The 12,604-nt window shown below is 30.0% G+C and overlaps 3 protein-coding genes across 12 annotated transcripts; 1 reads left to right on the top strand and 2 right to left on the bottom strand.

The window, feature by feature from the left end:
• Positions 1-159: 159 nt before the first annotated feature.
• LOC122530770 lies at positions 160-4,954 on the bottom strand. Of its 7 annotated transcripts, none has more exons than XM_043658054.1 (11): positions 4,503-4,951; positions 3,785-4,419; positions 3,598-3,710; positions 1,748-3,521; positions 1,549-1,679; positions 1,377-1,466; positions 1,165-1,284; positions 807-1,084; positions 660-719; positions 452-576; positions 160-393 (listed from the first exon to the last, which is right to left on the bottom strand). In XM_043658054.1, exons 1-10 carry the CDS (start codon positions 4,518-4,520, stop codon positions 466-468), a joined length of 3,330 nt encoding a protein of 1,109 aa, XP_043513989.1. In that variant the 5' UTR covers positions 4,521-4,951; the 3' UTR covers positions 160-393; positions 452-465. The 7 variants fall into 7 exon arrangements, with proteins under 7 accessions (XP_043513989.1, XP_043513992.1, XP_043513987.1 ...); XM_043658057.1 differs by having other exon boundaries at positions 523-576; XM_043658052.1 differs by having other exon boundaries at positions 470-576; positions 4,503-4,949.
• A 269-nt stretch (positions 4,955-5,223) lies between these two features.
• LOC122530776 lies at positions 5,224-8,361 on the bottom strand. 2 transcript variants are annotated; one of them, XM_043658072.1, is made up of 7 exons: positions 8,134-8,347; positions 7,513-7,720; positions 7,239-7,440; positions 7,055-7,152; positions 6,858-6,994; positions 6,453-6,788; positions 5,224-6,378 (listed from the first exon to the last, which is right to left on the bottom strand). In XM_043658072.1, exons 2-7 carry the CDS (start codon positions 7,558-7,560, stop codon positions 6,033-6,035), a joined length of 1,167 nt encoding a protein of 388 aa, XP_043514007.1. In that variant the 5' UTR covers positions 7,561-7,720; positions 8,134-8,347; the 3' UTR covers positions 5,224-6,032. The 2 variants fall into 2 exon arrangements, with proteins under 2 accessions (XP_043514007.1, XP_043514006.1); XM_043658071.1 differs by having other exon boundaries at positions 6,858-7,152; positions 8,134-8,361.
• A 682-nt stretch (positions 8,362-9,043) lies between these two features.
• Positions 9,044-12,590, top strand: LOC122530772. Of its 3 annotated transcripts, none has more exons than XM_043658064.1 (10): positions 9,048-9,487; positions 9,569-9,862; positions 9,949-10,695; positions 10,784-11,024; positions 11,112-11,329; positions 11,400-11,654; positions 11,750-11,877; positions 11,951-12,074; positions 12,136-12,311; positions 12,373-12,590. In XM_043658064.1, the coding sequence occupies exons 1-10, from the start codon at positions 9,389-9,391 to the stop codon at positions 12,476-12,478; spliced, it is 2,388 nt and encodes a 795-aa protein (XP_043513999.1). In that variant the 5' UTR covers positions 9,048-9,388; the 3' UTR covers positions 12,479-12,590. The 3 variants fall into 3 exon arrangements, 2 of the variants coding, with proteins under 2 accessions (XP_043513999.1, XP_043514000.1); XM_043658065.1 differs by having other exon boundaries at positions 9,366-9,506; XR_006307095.1 differs by lacking the exon at positions 12,373-12,590 and having other exon boundaries at positions 9,044-9,487; positions 11,750-11,875; positions 11,933-12,074; positions 12,136-12,158.
• Positions 12,591-12,604: the final 14 nt, after the last annotated feature.

Below are 12,604 nucleotides of genomic sequence, written 5' to 3'. Positions count from 1 at the left end.
CTTAGGAACGTAGCATGTTCCTTACATACTTTATATAATTGTTAAATCACATCATTAAACAATAAATCAATTTTATCTTGTAAGTTTACTTTATTTTTGCAGTAAGTATAATCCTTTTTTTAATTGAAACGAAGATTGATAGCAATACATCAACAAATAAGCAATAAACGTATTCTTTTATCTCTTTTACTTAAGACTGTAATAAAATACACTATAGTAGCTATAATTATAAAATATGCACATATAAAAAGAATTTATTTAACATCACACTGAAATTTTCAACGTCACACATGAGAGACTTGGTCATCGGATAATATGTCATCTTTATCTAGTATATCTTTGTAATAAGTATATACGACATCGTATTTCCCAGCTGATGATTGACTTCTAGGCCTAAACAGACATACCGTATCAACATCATTGAATGTAAGATAATAAAATTGATACTAACAATGTAGTTGTAAATTACAATTGTTTAAAAGGGCTGCTAAGTGACGTATTCAATTCAATATCTTTCCTTACTTTTGATTTTTTCACCGTTGGTTCCGTTGTAACCAAGTTTGTATGAGATTTAAGCTGCAAGAATAATGTAATTACGTACTTTTATAAATCGTTTTAACTTAATCGTCTTAATATACATATCGCCAAGGATCACGTACCAGATTTTCAACATTTATGGATTCTGTATCGCATTTATTGGTTATATTTTTGGAATGATTCTGATTTTGCCAAAGTGAACAAAAAAAAAAAAAATGAGAAAACTATAAGGAAAAAAAAAAAGCAAAGAAATAAACAAGCAATATTACCTTATATCTGGAAATATTTTCATCATCACTGGAATCGCTTGATTCTAACTCTTCTTGTCTCTTATTTTTCATTATATATCTTTTGGATTTGTTACGTTTGACTGTCCTTATATTATTTTTAGTTCCTGAAATATTCTTTTTAATTCTCTCATTTCTTTGTTTTCCCGTTTTTACGTCTTTACTTTTGGTGACCGTTTCAGGAGAAAAAATTATTAAAGGGTCTTTTGAAGTGCCAGGATTATATACTGGACTATTGTCTTTCAAAACAACGCGTTCTCCTTGAAAACAGAAGAAATTCAAAAATGATTATATGTATTATTTTTTATATATAAGAAGCAATAATTCTTTTTTTTTTTACCTGTCCAATAACTTAAAGGAGGTATTATTTTTCTACCTTTTGAACTTACACCAACGTTTATACTATCTACCGAGGTAGTATTACAGTTTTCTGTCGCATTTATGGAATCGTTAACATTCGCTTAAACACAAACAATTCCCATTTATAACGTTCCTAATATTATTTATTACTTGCTATTAATTACTTGCTATCACTATTTACTACTAGCTTACCATTTTCTAACGATTTCCACATTTTACAAAACTGTTCTATATTAGTGGGACAACCATAACGACAGCGATTTACCAATTTTTTAGGTACAACTATATGTAATGAAAAACAATGTAATTAATGTATAAATATAACTACAAATATTTTAACGTTATTGACTGTTACGATTCTAACCATGTTTCGTATCGTTCAAGTCGCCAATCAACTGATAAAATTCATGATGAACCGTCTCAACCACTTTTTGTGATACTCGACGTGATATTACATCTGTCTGAAACTTTCTATTTATAACGTGGCCAACCTCGCTGTATAAATATAATAATAATGTTATATACTAAATTAATAATACCCAATACACATTTTAACTACTTACTTTAATAATTTCCCTTCAAAAATTAAATGCAATCCTGATTTGTGCAAAACTCTTGGTGTCCAAGCAGACAGTAACTTTGGTTTACAACTATTTGAAGCTTCGTTATCTCTAGAAACATTTAAATTATCTCGTAATAACTTTTTTGGAACAATGGAATCTATGTTACTCGACTGACTTTTAACACAATCTTCAGAACATTGGTTGCTGTCAAGCAATGAATTTGTGCTTGCTTTTGGAGACTTTTTGTCCGTCAAACTTTTATTTTTGGCTTTTTCATTTAATTCTCTAATAGCCTTATCATTTATGTTAACAGGAATTGAATCAATTATAACAGGTTTTGTCCTTTCAATCGTGGTACTCCTTGAATCAAACAATAATTTTTCACGTTGTTGACAAGGTGAATGATTTTGACATCGATCATTCATATATCTGTTACTCTCTTGTGTATTGCCTTGTATATAAGAATTTGCTTCAGTCATTTTATTGTTATATTTTTCAGTCATGTCAATTCCACACTCATTATTTTTAGTTATTTCATAAGAATCATGCAAATATTGGATAGACTGAGCATCTGTTGAGTTTTGTTGTATACAATGTTTCTGAATTTTATGTGTATCTTTATTCTTCGAATCGACGAGTATTATATCTTCATTCTTTGAATTGATATATTTTTTTCTTTCTAAATGATTTCTCTCGTCTTCTATATCACTAACATTGGAATCATTAAAATTTATGTCATTAATTCCTTCAGAGTTTGCTGTTTTTATATAACTTCCATTATTATGATTTGACATAATTGGAAGCACGTTTGAAACATTTTGTTTTTTTATAGCATCATGTTTTTGATACATCTTTTTTCGCATTTTACGTTTACAAGGGTTTAGTAATGTTTCTTTTTGCTGTATTATTCGTTCTATCGGTATCTTCCGAACTCCTGCATAAATTTCACTTTCAGTATCGGAAGTATTGATATCATCATTTCCAGTCATTTCCGTAAAAGTTCTTTTTTTTTGTAATGACATACTATAATCGACTCTATTACTTATAGAATTGTGCAGTGAAATTGATTCTGATTCCACATAATCTTGAGATTTGTCATTTATTTTATTATATTGTCCTTCTATCATATACTCGTTTGTTTTCAATTTTGAGTCTTTAATGTTAGATCCATCTTCTTTAATTGCCCTGTACGATACAACATATTTTAAACAATCAAATATCTCAATAATTTTTCTAATATATTCTTGCGGACAATTTTTATCTGTTAAATTATTTACAATAACATTTAGTTTATCCTTCAAACTGTTTGATACAGTTTCATTATAAGAACAATTCAAATTTACATCTCCTTGTTGTTCATAATTTTCCTTGTCATTATTATATTGATTTACTAAAGAGTGAATGTTAGTTTTCGCCCGAGAAGTATTCCCAATTGATAAATTAGTTTGTGTGAATGAGTCACTTTTTTGACAATTGCATGAACTGAGACTTTGTTTCTGCCTTATCTGCAAATCATTGTATGTACAGTCAGAATCAACTGCTGCTTCAGATGCATACGATTCTTTATGGAACTTTAAATCCTTTGGATTTCTTGAATCAGTACATATATCTGTTATTATACTTGTGAAATCATCATCACTATCTGCAATAGAGGTAGGCCAACGAAATGTTACACTACATCCTTGCTGTACAAATGATCTCCAGACTTGATAAACATTTTTCCAATCATCGGGAAATCCACTATGAAATTTGCCTCTAACATATTCTGGCAATTCTAAATATAAAACATAAAGTGAAACGCATAATATAAATCAAAACATGTATATGTACAAATATTATAAGATATCTACCATATTCATCATCAACAAGATTTCCTTGCAACTGATACAGATGTTTAAAAACAGATTCTACCTTATTACTTGTCAATCTTCTTACAATAGGTTTACTCCAAGCAATTTTACCACTACAATGACATAAATAACAAATAAATATTAGGATGCAAATAAAGTAAAAGTTAAAATATATTATATATCATACCATTCGATCTGTCCTTTAATGATCAACTGGTTTTGTTCATTTAGCATAACTTTCCATTTTGTAAACATTCTAACATTGCTATTTTGCAAACTGTCGCATCTAATCAGTAAGGGATTGAAACTTTCATTGCATTTTCTATCTTCATTGGTGAATCTATAATTCGCTCTTTTCCTGGGTGATTCAGTATCAATGTCAGAGGAATAACATTTTGTTTGTAGCGAAGACTTTACAGCAGAATGTATTGCTGTACTGTTTGACATTTTGAAACTACAAAAATGCCTGTCAACATTGGGTGGTGGCATCATAATACGATCCTCCGAACAGTTGTTTTCCTTGTTAAACTTCTTAGCAGTAGATGTAACAATCATTCTATGATTATTATTAATATTTTTCGTTTTCAGCTGTATATTTCTCAAATTATTACTTGAAGAAACAACCTCACTACCAATTTTGGAAACTTGCAAAGAGGGAATAGTAGCTGTGGAATCAAATGTCTCTGCGTTAATGCTAGAAATACTAGGAGATATAGGCCGTAATGTATCTTTCTTGCTATTTTCACTTCTAAGTGACGCCAGTTTTAAAGTTCGTTCTAACTTTTTGTATCGTTCTTCCATTTGAAGATCGGCAAAGTTTACCTACATCAATACGAATGAATATAAAATATACTAAAACATCGGTTACACTTAATCGTATTTAGTTATACATAAAACATAATTACCTCGGTCATGTGTGTCATTTAAAAATTTCAATGGTAAAATGAATTATTCAGATATATATTTTGTTATATTATGTTTTACATTATACTGTTACGTCCGGTACGGATTTTAATTAACGCTGATTTTGCTTCTCGTATTCGAAGATGATTTATGTGTTTGTGTTTTTTATCTCACTCATTTACCTTTCTTTCATCGTATCCAAACGTCATTCACGCGGGATTTCAAGATTATCCTACCGATTCAAATGGACGACCGTTAAATATACACGACGCAATAACTACAGGAAATAGATAACTCGTTTCTATGTTATATTAACTTTTAAGAAATTGTAAATTGCGTTAATTTAAGACAACATCATGAATTCATATGTAATTATACAAGTTTGTATTTTCTACATTCAATTAATCGAGTAAATAAACTTTCTGACAGTATTTATAATGAGAACTAGTATAGTAATAATCCAGAAAAAAACATTATATACATTATTTAAATGTATTTATACTATATACATTAAGTAAATAGCCTAGACAATATACCATACAATTCACATTTTGTCCAATGTAAGGTAAAAACAATAAATGAGTTGGTATGATTGCTATGCATACGGTATGAATTCCTTTATTGCGCGGCAATTTTGAATATTGTTACCACTACGATAGCAGTTGATAACTTGTTAGTTATCCTTATTGAAATCTGATGAAAAATAGGTTTCAAGTAAAAGAATAAATAAAAGAAAAATTAATATTTAATTATTGTTTTACAATCATATTAAATAAAGAAATATTACAGAACAATTTTTCTATTTACACTTTATAAAACATATCGTATGTCATGTTAAATTATTTTTAAGATATAATAAAAAACAATCACTGAATCATTCAACTATATGTTAAGTCTTAAATTTATATAAATAATATAATAAAAAAAAATTACAGGTCTACAATATTAAAGTATCATACATGTACATCGAATTTAATCTTATCATTCAAAGCTTGAGAACGTAGCATCACACAAACATTGATCGTATCTTTTTTTATTGTTATTTTTAATATTATTATTACTTGGTTATCGTAGTAATTATTATTCTTCGCCTTCATGTCCTTCCTAATCGTTATTATGGTCATGTTTTTCGTCGAGGAGAAATATACTATCACTTCTTTTATTAAAAATGGTACAGTCGTATATTTTTCTATTTATCTTATAACAGCAGAAATAATCATACAAGCTAATACTTTTTTTTTTATCCATAAAGCACGAATATCCTGCTTTTATATTAATAGTCTATAGTGAGTAAAATTTGACTAGATTTTTACATTAAAGATTGCGTAACTTTAATTTGATATTACAACTATCCTATTCCAAGCTGTTATATATGTAACTAATGCTATCTTATTAAAGCAAATATAAGAAAACGTAGATTGTTCTTTTATTAACAAATGTACCGTTATTAAAGTCTTTTGTAATTGTTCGTATATGGATAGAGAATAGGAAGTCTGCTACATGTCTAGTGTATTAACAGACTAACTTTTATTTTATGATTTACCATTCGCAGGATTATCAGCTTCGCTAGATCCTTCTGCCGAATCTGGTACTTCTTTTTGATGACTTTTAGAATTTCTATCCTTGTAATCTCGTCGATGATGATGATGATGATGATGGTGATGATGATCGCTATCTCTACGATCTTTTTGTGAAACGTTTCCTCTGTATTTTCTATTGCTTTCATCGCGATAATAATTACGGTGACCACGAGATCGATAACACAAAGATTCAAACATCATCGTATCTAATTTTATATTGCCATTTTGAAGTTGCGGTAACATAGTCGAATCCACCTCCGTCTGATGGTCCGATTTATTGTGTCGATTTCTTCCATTTCTACAATACAATTGACATAATAAATGAACATAATATATACTACAATAGTAATAAACATCTTAAGTCCTGATTACCTGAGTGACTTGTGATGCCAGTAGCTTTGCAACGGTGGAAATATATGAGGACTTTGTTCTTGTACAGTGCTCGTAGGTGATCCGCGACTGTGATGACTATTGTTACCGTCACGGGATCGAGCTCCTTTATTACCATTCATATTTGACGATGTTGTTTTCAATGTTGCAATCTGTTCTCTTTGTTCTTCATTTTGTTTACGTAATCGTTTTATAGTCGCTTCTGTACCTTCAAAGCAGGCGATTATATGTGCTCGGGAGGAGTGCAATCCCACCTGGATTCCTACATCTATCATTGGCTCCTTATTCACCTTTTCTTCTTCCATAGAAGTCAATTTTCTGCAATAACATAGAATTATCTTTATAACATATATCTAAGTACTTTCTATGATTGTCGCAGCTACTAACTTTTTCTGTTCTTCAATAATTTCAGACAAATACTGATTTTGCGTTTTAGCTTCTTGTAAAGATATCTTGATATCTTGTAAATCTTTCTCCAAAAGTTCCACTTGTAATGGTGTAATATTCACGCACACTGGGCTACCCTGTAAAAACAAACTCCTATGCAAAATACACACAAAATATATTACAATTGTGAAATGTACCTTTGGTTTCACAAACCCACTTCCATTGTCTTCAGGAGAAGAAGGACTGCTAGGTACATAAGTAGATCCTTTTGAAAACACTAATTGAAACTGTAAATCTATGTACAATTACAGAATATTAGACAGTCATAAAACAAAAAACCAAACGTATTATTAACGAAAAGTATTGCACTATAATGTTCACCTCTATTCTTTTGGCGCAATGATTCTACTTCTTGGTGCAAAGCTACCAAGGTTGCCTGATGCTGTTCTTGTAAAAATTTCATATTTTGTTCCAGCTGAGCTACTCTATCGACATTTACAGTTTGATGTCTTATACTTTGATTCAATCCTTCATTTCTATCTGGTAATGTTACTATATCTCTTTCTGACGGTGATTTCTTTCCCTAGATGTAGCAAGTACCTTACTTGAATGACTGAAATATTTATACCTTAAATAAAATAGATAAGATACTTACTTGAGGAAAAGGTACAGTCGGCAATTTAACTAATACTGTAGATGCCATTTTGGGAAAACTTATGCTCACTTGATACGTAAAGACATAAACATTTGTGGACCTGGCATATAAAATTATTTTGCGCACGCACACACATACACAAAAATCACAGAGATACAAATTACTTTATTAAGAAGCGTCCCTTAAATGTGTATCATGTTTTGAAAATCTGAAAAAAAATCACAGCATAATTTAAGATAATTCAAATAAAATCGTTATCATTCGACATAAACTCTAACAATATAATACAAGGCAATTTCATAGTATAAAAAAATGCAAGGGACATCGAAATATTAAATACACATATAATGAAATGTAATTCATTTTTCGACGATTATCAACTTGAAAGTACATGTATATATTTTGCTTTCAACAATAATGTATTATTTTTTCACACAGGACCAAGATCATTCTACAACGTTACATTGTTATTCGGCACATTTTAAATATCATCGTACAAAATATGAGCGACACAAAACGGTAGGAACTCAACAACCAGAAGAAAGATAGAAAGAAACTAAAGCGAGTCAAGTCTGCGAGAAGATTGAAAAAGAAAAAAATATACGTCTTTCTATACATTACCAAATTAGCTTTGAATTTCCAAAGGTTTCGCGTAATAAAAGGCGAAGTACCGACAACATGCAAGTAATCGAGAGGCTGGCGGAGTGCGATTCTGCGCCTGAATTTCCTGACGTCACATCGCACTAACTAAGGATTGGTTAACGGTTTAAAAACAATTTTGCGACCGATTACAATGCCGTTGGGAGAGATTCTATGGTTTCGAGGAAATATTTAACCGACTATAAAATAAACAGATTAGAAATCCTCGGTAGTACGCGCAAGTGTGTCAACGATATTACAGCGAGAGAGAGCAATAAAGGTCAATCGTGTTGCTGCTTACTTGGACAATTTGAAAAGCAAGCGCGCGAATGTATAGATCGTCTCAGGCAGAGAGAGTATTCAAATACGCAGGACAAAACTTGCTCGCAATACTTGTGTTTTCTATATCCTTGCGCGCATGGGTATTGATCCGATGATATTTAACGGCGTGCTAACAAATGGTAGCACGCCTCAACCGCACCCACATTTTTATCAATACCATCTCGACTTGTTTATTTATATTGTCTGTAAATATCTTTATGTCGGTAATCGGTTTTTGTCAATTAAATTGCTTGATTTTTTTAATGTGCAGTCGGCATTAAGAGTCATTTGTCAATATGTTTTTGTAGAAAGTTACTTGGCCGATTCTAACTTCTGACGAGGAGTTTTGGTGCCACTGCTCTAACGTTTTCCTGTAAAAGACATTGTTGTGGTGCATTAAAAAAAAAATTGAACTAAATTGTAAATTGCACGTACATGTAAGGAAAAATTATTTATCGATTAAAATAGTCATGTATTCATGAACGTGTATTTTTAGACGTTTATGTGTGTGTAAACACACACGCACACGCGCATATATAGGTATACATGTATATTATAGATCATCATATATTATATGCATATACATACATATTTTATATTAACTTATATATACATGTATATATATATTACATATTGCCCAATAGAGGCCTAATTTCATTGTAAAAGAATACTCTGAAGTATTTTTGATACGTTGTTAAAATGTCGAGGTTAAAATGCTAATTTAACTCCTGTTCAAAAACCGAATAGAAAGCAATTTTTTACCTTCCTTCTATATCATTATTCAAAACAAATAAGCTTGCGCCCATTTTCTTGGAGTTCGTATATATCCTTTGATATATTCCTTTACCCTACCGCCGCACGAGAATAGAAAAATTTGGTTGTCACTTCTGTAAAATTTCAATTCAGCTAAGAAAGAATGTCTTTTATGCTGAAAAATAGACCAATCAATGAAGTAAATAATAAAGACAGAGAACATTTTCTTTCTTTAAAAGTTACTGAAGATTATAGCTTTAAGGTATACGTCTTATCTACATGTATGTGTATAAACGTACAAGTATATTCAACTACCATTAACATAAAATATCTTTTATTATAGTATATTCCTGAGAGTCATTTTAAACGTATAGTAAAAAATGTACAGAGATACAGACGCAAGGAGGATGAAGAACGCGTATGGGCCTCATTCGTGAAAGAACGGGAGTTAAATAGTTTGCAGTTTGAGAAAAAAGATACCGACTATTCTATACAAAATATGAAAGATCTGTTGCAAGGAAACATGCAAAATGTAGATAGAGAACTTAAGAGACTTGAAGAGGATGCTCTCCCTGAACGAAGTAAAGGAACTCAAAATCCTAAATCTAATATTAAGAATGAAGTGATTTATACAAAAGTAAGTATTTTGAAATGTTTATTCGAATCTATATTATCACTGTTTCAATCTGTATTTGTTTCAATTTTATTAATTTATATTTATAGGTAAACAACATTAGGAGAAATCATTCAAAGAATAGAGATACATGCAAAACTAATGTTCCAATTTCTCAAGATGATAACATTTCTATACGTAGAGAATCTGAAGGACAGAAAACAGTTTTTAAGTCCAAAGCTAAAAAATCGCTGTCAGATTCCTCTATAACAGAGAAAAAATATACAAATCAACTTTTTTGTGCGACCAATCATTTTGAAAATAATTCTGATACAGACTCAAGTAATAACAAAGATGACATCATTCATATACAACCAGATCCACTTACAGTACAGAAACTATTATCAATGCAAACAAAAATTGCTGAATTATTAGATGAAATTTCATTTAGATTATGCAGAATTCCTTTACCAGATGGTGAAAATGATTTGAAAAAAAGACAGCAGCAAACACTGGAATTTGCAATAAGATTTTCAAGAAATTATTTATATAATCTTGGCAGACTCGTTACAAGTATTCAAAGACATATCAGAGCTATGTCCTCCAGATTAGGATTAAAACAATGTCATAAAAACATTGTATTTCATCAAGATATGATAAAACAAAAGCTGGTTGCTGCTCATCAATTACTGATACAAGCCCTAAGTGCTTATTGTAAACATATTCCTAATTCTATTTTTGAAGGTCATTCTAGAAAACTTCAAGATGTATTACAAATTGTCCATAATCTGATAAATATTTGTGATAAAGTTGAGATTTCTAGTTATTATTTTTGTTCAGGAGATGTTACATCATTGGTAATGCTTGAATAACAGTATTATTTTATTAACAGTATTGTAATATTTATAAATCATAAAAATTTGTTAAAAATACATTTTTCTGCAGGGAAAGAATCTTCAGGATAAATGTGATGCTATTTTATCTAAATTAAAGTTAAATTTGGAAAACAATTGTGAATCCATAAATCATAAGAATATACAGCCTGTAATGACCGCTGCACTAACATCTTTACCTAACAAAGGACGTTCCAATCGAAAGAATCTATCTAATCGATTAAGCATGTATAGTATGGATGTTAAAGTGTCTAAGGGTAACCAGAAAAGAAGACATGATATAAGAAGAAAAAGTATACGAAATCTATTTAAGGTTTTACATTATTTTGTACATACTGTTTTAAATGTTAATGTTATGAATTTAAATTTATATTTTACAGACTATACTTATCGGAAGGAAGATGGAAACGATGCTAAAGATATTGGAAATTCATATGCTCAGGATTATTCGGTACCTGACTTACTATATCCCAGTCCCATAACGCGTACGACATCTTCGAGGGACGTTTTTCAGATCGATTCCGTGAAAAATATAAATAATATGAAGGATGATGACATTCGAACTATGATGGATGGATTGACGATGGATTCTGAAAATGTAAGAAATATTATAATGAAAAATATATTTTAAGGAGAATTTAATACAAAATATTAATTTTACAATACAGGACAGTAATATAGAAATTCAAAGTAAATGTAAATCTGCCACGAATAGCGAACGACAATCTGTCGCAATACGTAAAAAAACATCTACAGAAATGCGGAAGATGAAAAATATAGAAAGCAACGGAGTAAATGTTAAAATAAAAAATTTTACCAATGAGGAGGATGATTTAATTAAAAGAGTAACTGCAATTCCTAAAGAGCATTTAGCTAGTCTAGCTCCTGTAATAAACGACTTAGTAACTCTTGTATCAAAAAAGGTAATATTGCAGTTTGTTGTAATAAAAATAAGAATATATATGTAACAAAAGTTAATACGTTGTTCAACATCCACTGTTATTGTATCATATCATAGCAAAATGAACGTGAGGTGCAACCTGTTTTGGAAACATCGGTGGAGATATTACGAAAATTTTTACAAAAATATCAATCACCTAAAGATTGTGATACTAAAGCATCTTTAACAAAAACTAATTGTAATGGGTAAATAGAATACCATAATAAAAGTACATCTTGATTAAAACAATAAAATTGAATATTTTATGAATTGCAACAGCTTATCTGAAATTAATAAACACGATGAAAATGTACAATTAATTTGTATATCTTCTATGGATAAAGTTCCTAAGATGACACTGTGCGATGCTTCGTGTCAAGTAGATTGTGAGACTGCATTAAAAGTAAGTTACCACGTTTGATTAAAATGAATAAATATATATGTTTTTATAACAAAATTTCTAGACTATTGATGACGGAAAAATCACGGACTCAAACGTCAAAAATGAAGTGCAGCTTATCGTTTCGGAAAAAACTGAGCTACAATTTTTCACATATAGGTGCGAATATAAGAAATTTTGTCAATCGAGACCAATGTATTCCAGCAATACGCAAAACAAACCGTGGGACATTGTGGCATGGTAAGAATACTATTCTATACATCTTGTGCAAATTTTAAATTATGAAAATATCTTTAAACAGGATATCTGATAAATTGATAGAGGAATTAATAATTGAAATAACAGAAGAGTTGCAAATGAATGATATAATTACGAAGCTGTTTGAACTGGAATTTCACGAATTGTAACGACATTTGTTTATATGTGGGATTAACATAGGAAACCATATTTATAAACCAAATAATTTTTCAAGTCTTTTTATTTAAAGTACAACTTTTTAAATAAATTATTAATTTGTAATGCTAAAGTGTAAT

This window comes from Frieseomelitta varia, unplaced genomic scaffold, assembly GCF_011392965.1.
Source record: "Frieseomelitta varia isolate USP_RPSP 00005682 unplaced genomic scaffold, Fvar_1.2 scaffold_353, whole genome shotgun sequence".
Classification (NCBI taxonomy): domain Eukaryota; kingdom Metazoa; phylum Arthropoda; class Insecta; order Hymenoptera; family Apidae; genus Frieseomelitta; species Frieseomelitta varia.
This window is presented reverse-complemented; position numbering and strand designations above follow the sequence as displayed.

Excerpts from the sequence above, each read along its gene's own strand:
- LOC122530772 (XM_043658064.1), top strand. The coding sequence starts at position 9,389 with ATGTCTTTTATGCTGAAAAATAGACCAATCAATGAAGTAAATAATAAA. Across the intron at positions 9,863-9,948 it reads ATGAAGTGATTTATACAAAA|GTAAACAACATTAGGAGAAA; the intron begins GTAAGTATTTTG and ends TTATATTTATAG. Across the intron at positions 11,330-11,399 it reads TGACGATGGATTCTGAAAAT|GACAGTAATATAGAAATTCA; the intron begins GTAAGAAATATT and ends TTTACAATACAG.
- LOC122530770 (XM_043658052.1), bottom strand. Across the intron at positions 1,680-1,747 it reads TTTGAAGGGAAATTATTAAA|CGAGGTTGGCCACGTTATAA; the intron begins GTAAGTAGTTAA and ends ATATTTATACAG. Across the intron at positions 720-806 it reads AAAATATTTCCAGATATAAG|AATCATTCCAAAAATATAAC; the intron begins GTAATATTGCTT and ends TGGCAAAATCAG.
- LOC122530776 (XM_043658071.1), bottom strand. The coding sequence starts at position 7,560 with ATGGCATCTACAGTATTAGTTAAATTGCCGACTGTACCTTTTCCTCAA. Across the intron at positions 7,441-7,512 it reads CGACTGTACCTTTTCCTCAA|GGAAAGAAATCACCGTCAGA; the intron begins GTAAGTATCTTA and ends TGCTACATCTAG. Across the intron at positions 7,153-7,238 it reads ATTGCGCCAAAAGAATAGAG|ATTTACAGTTTCAATTAGTG; the intron begins GTGAACATTATA and ends AATTGTACATAG.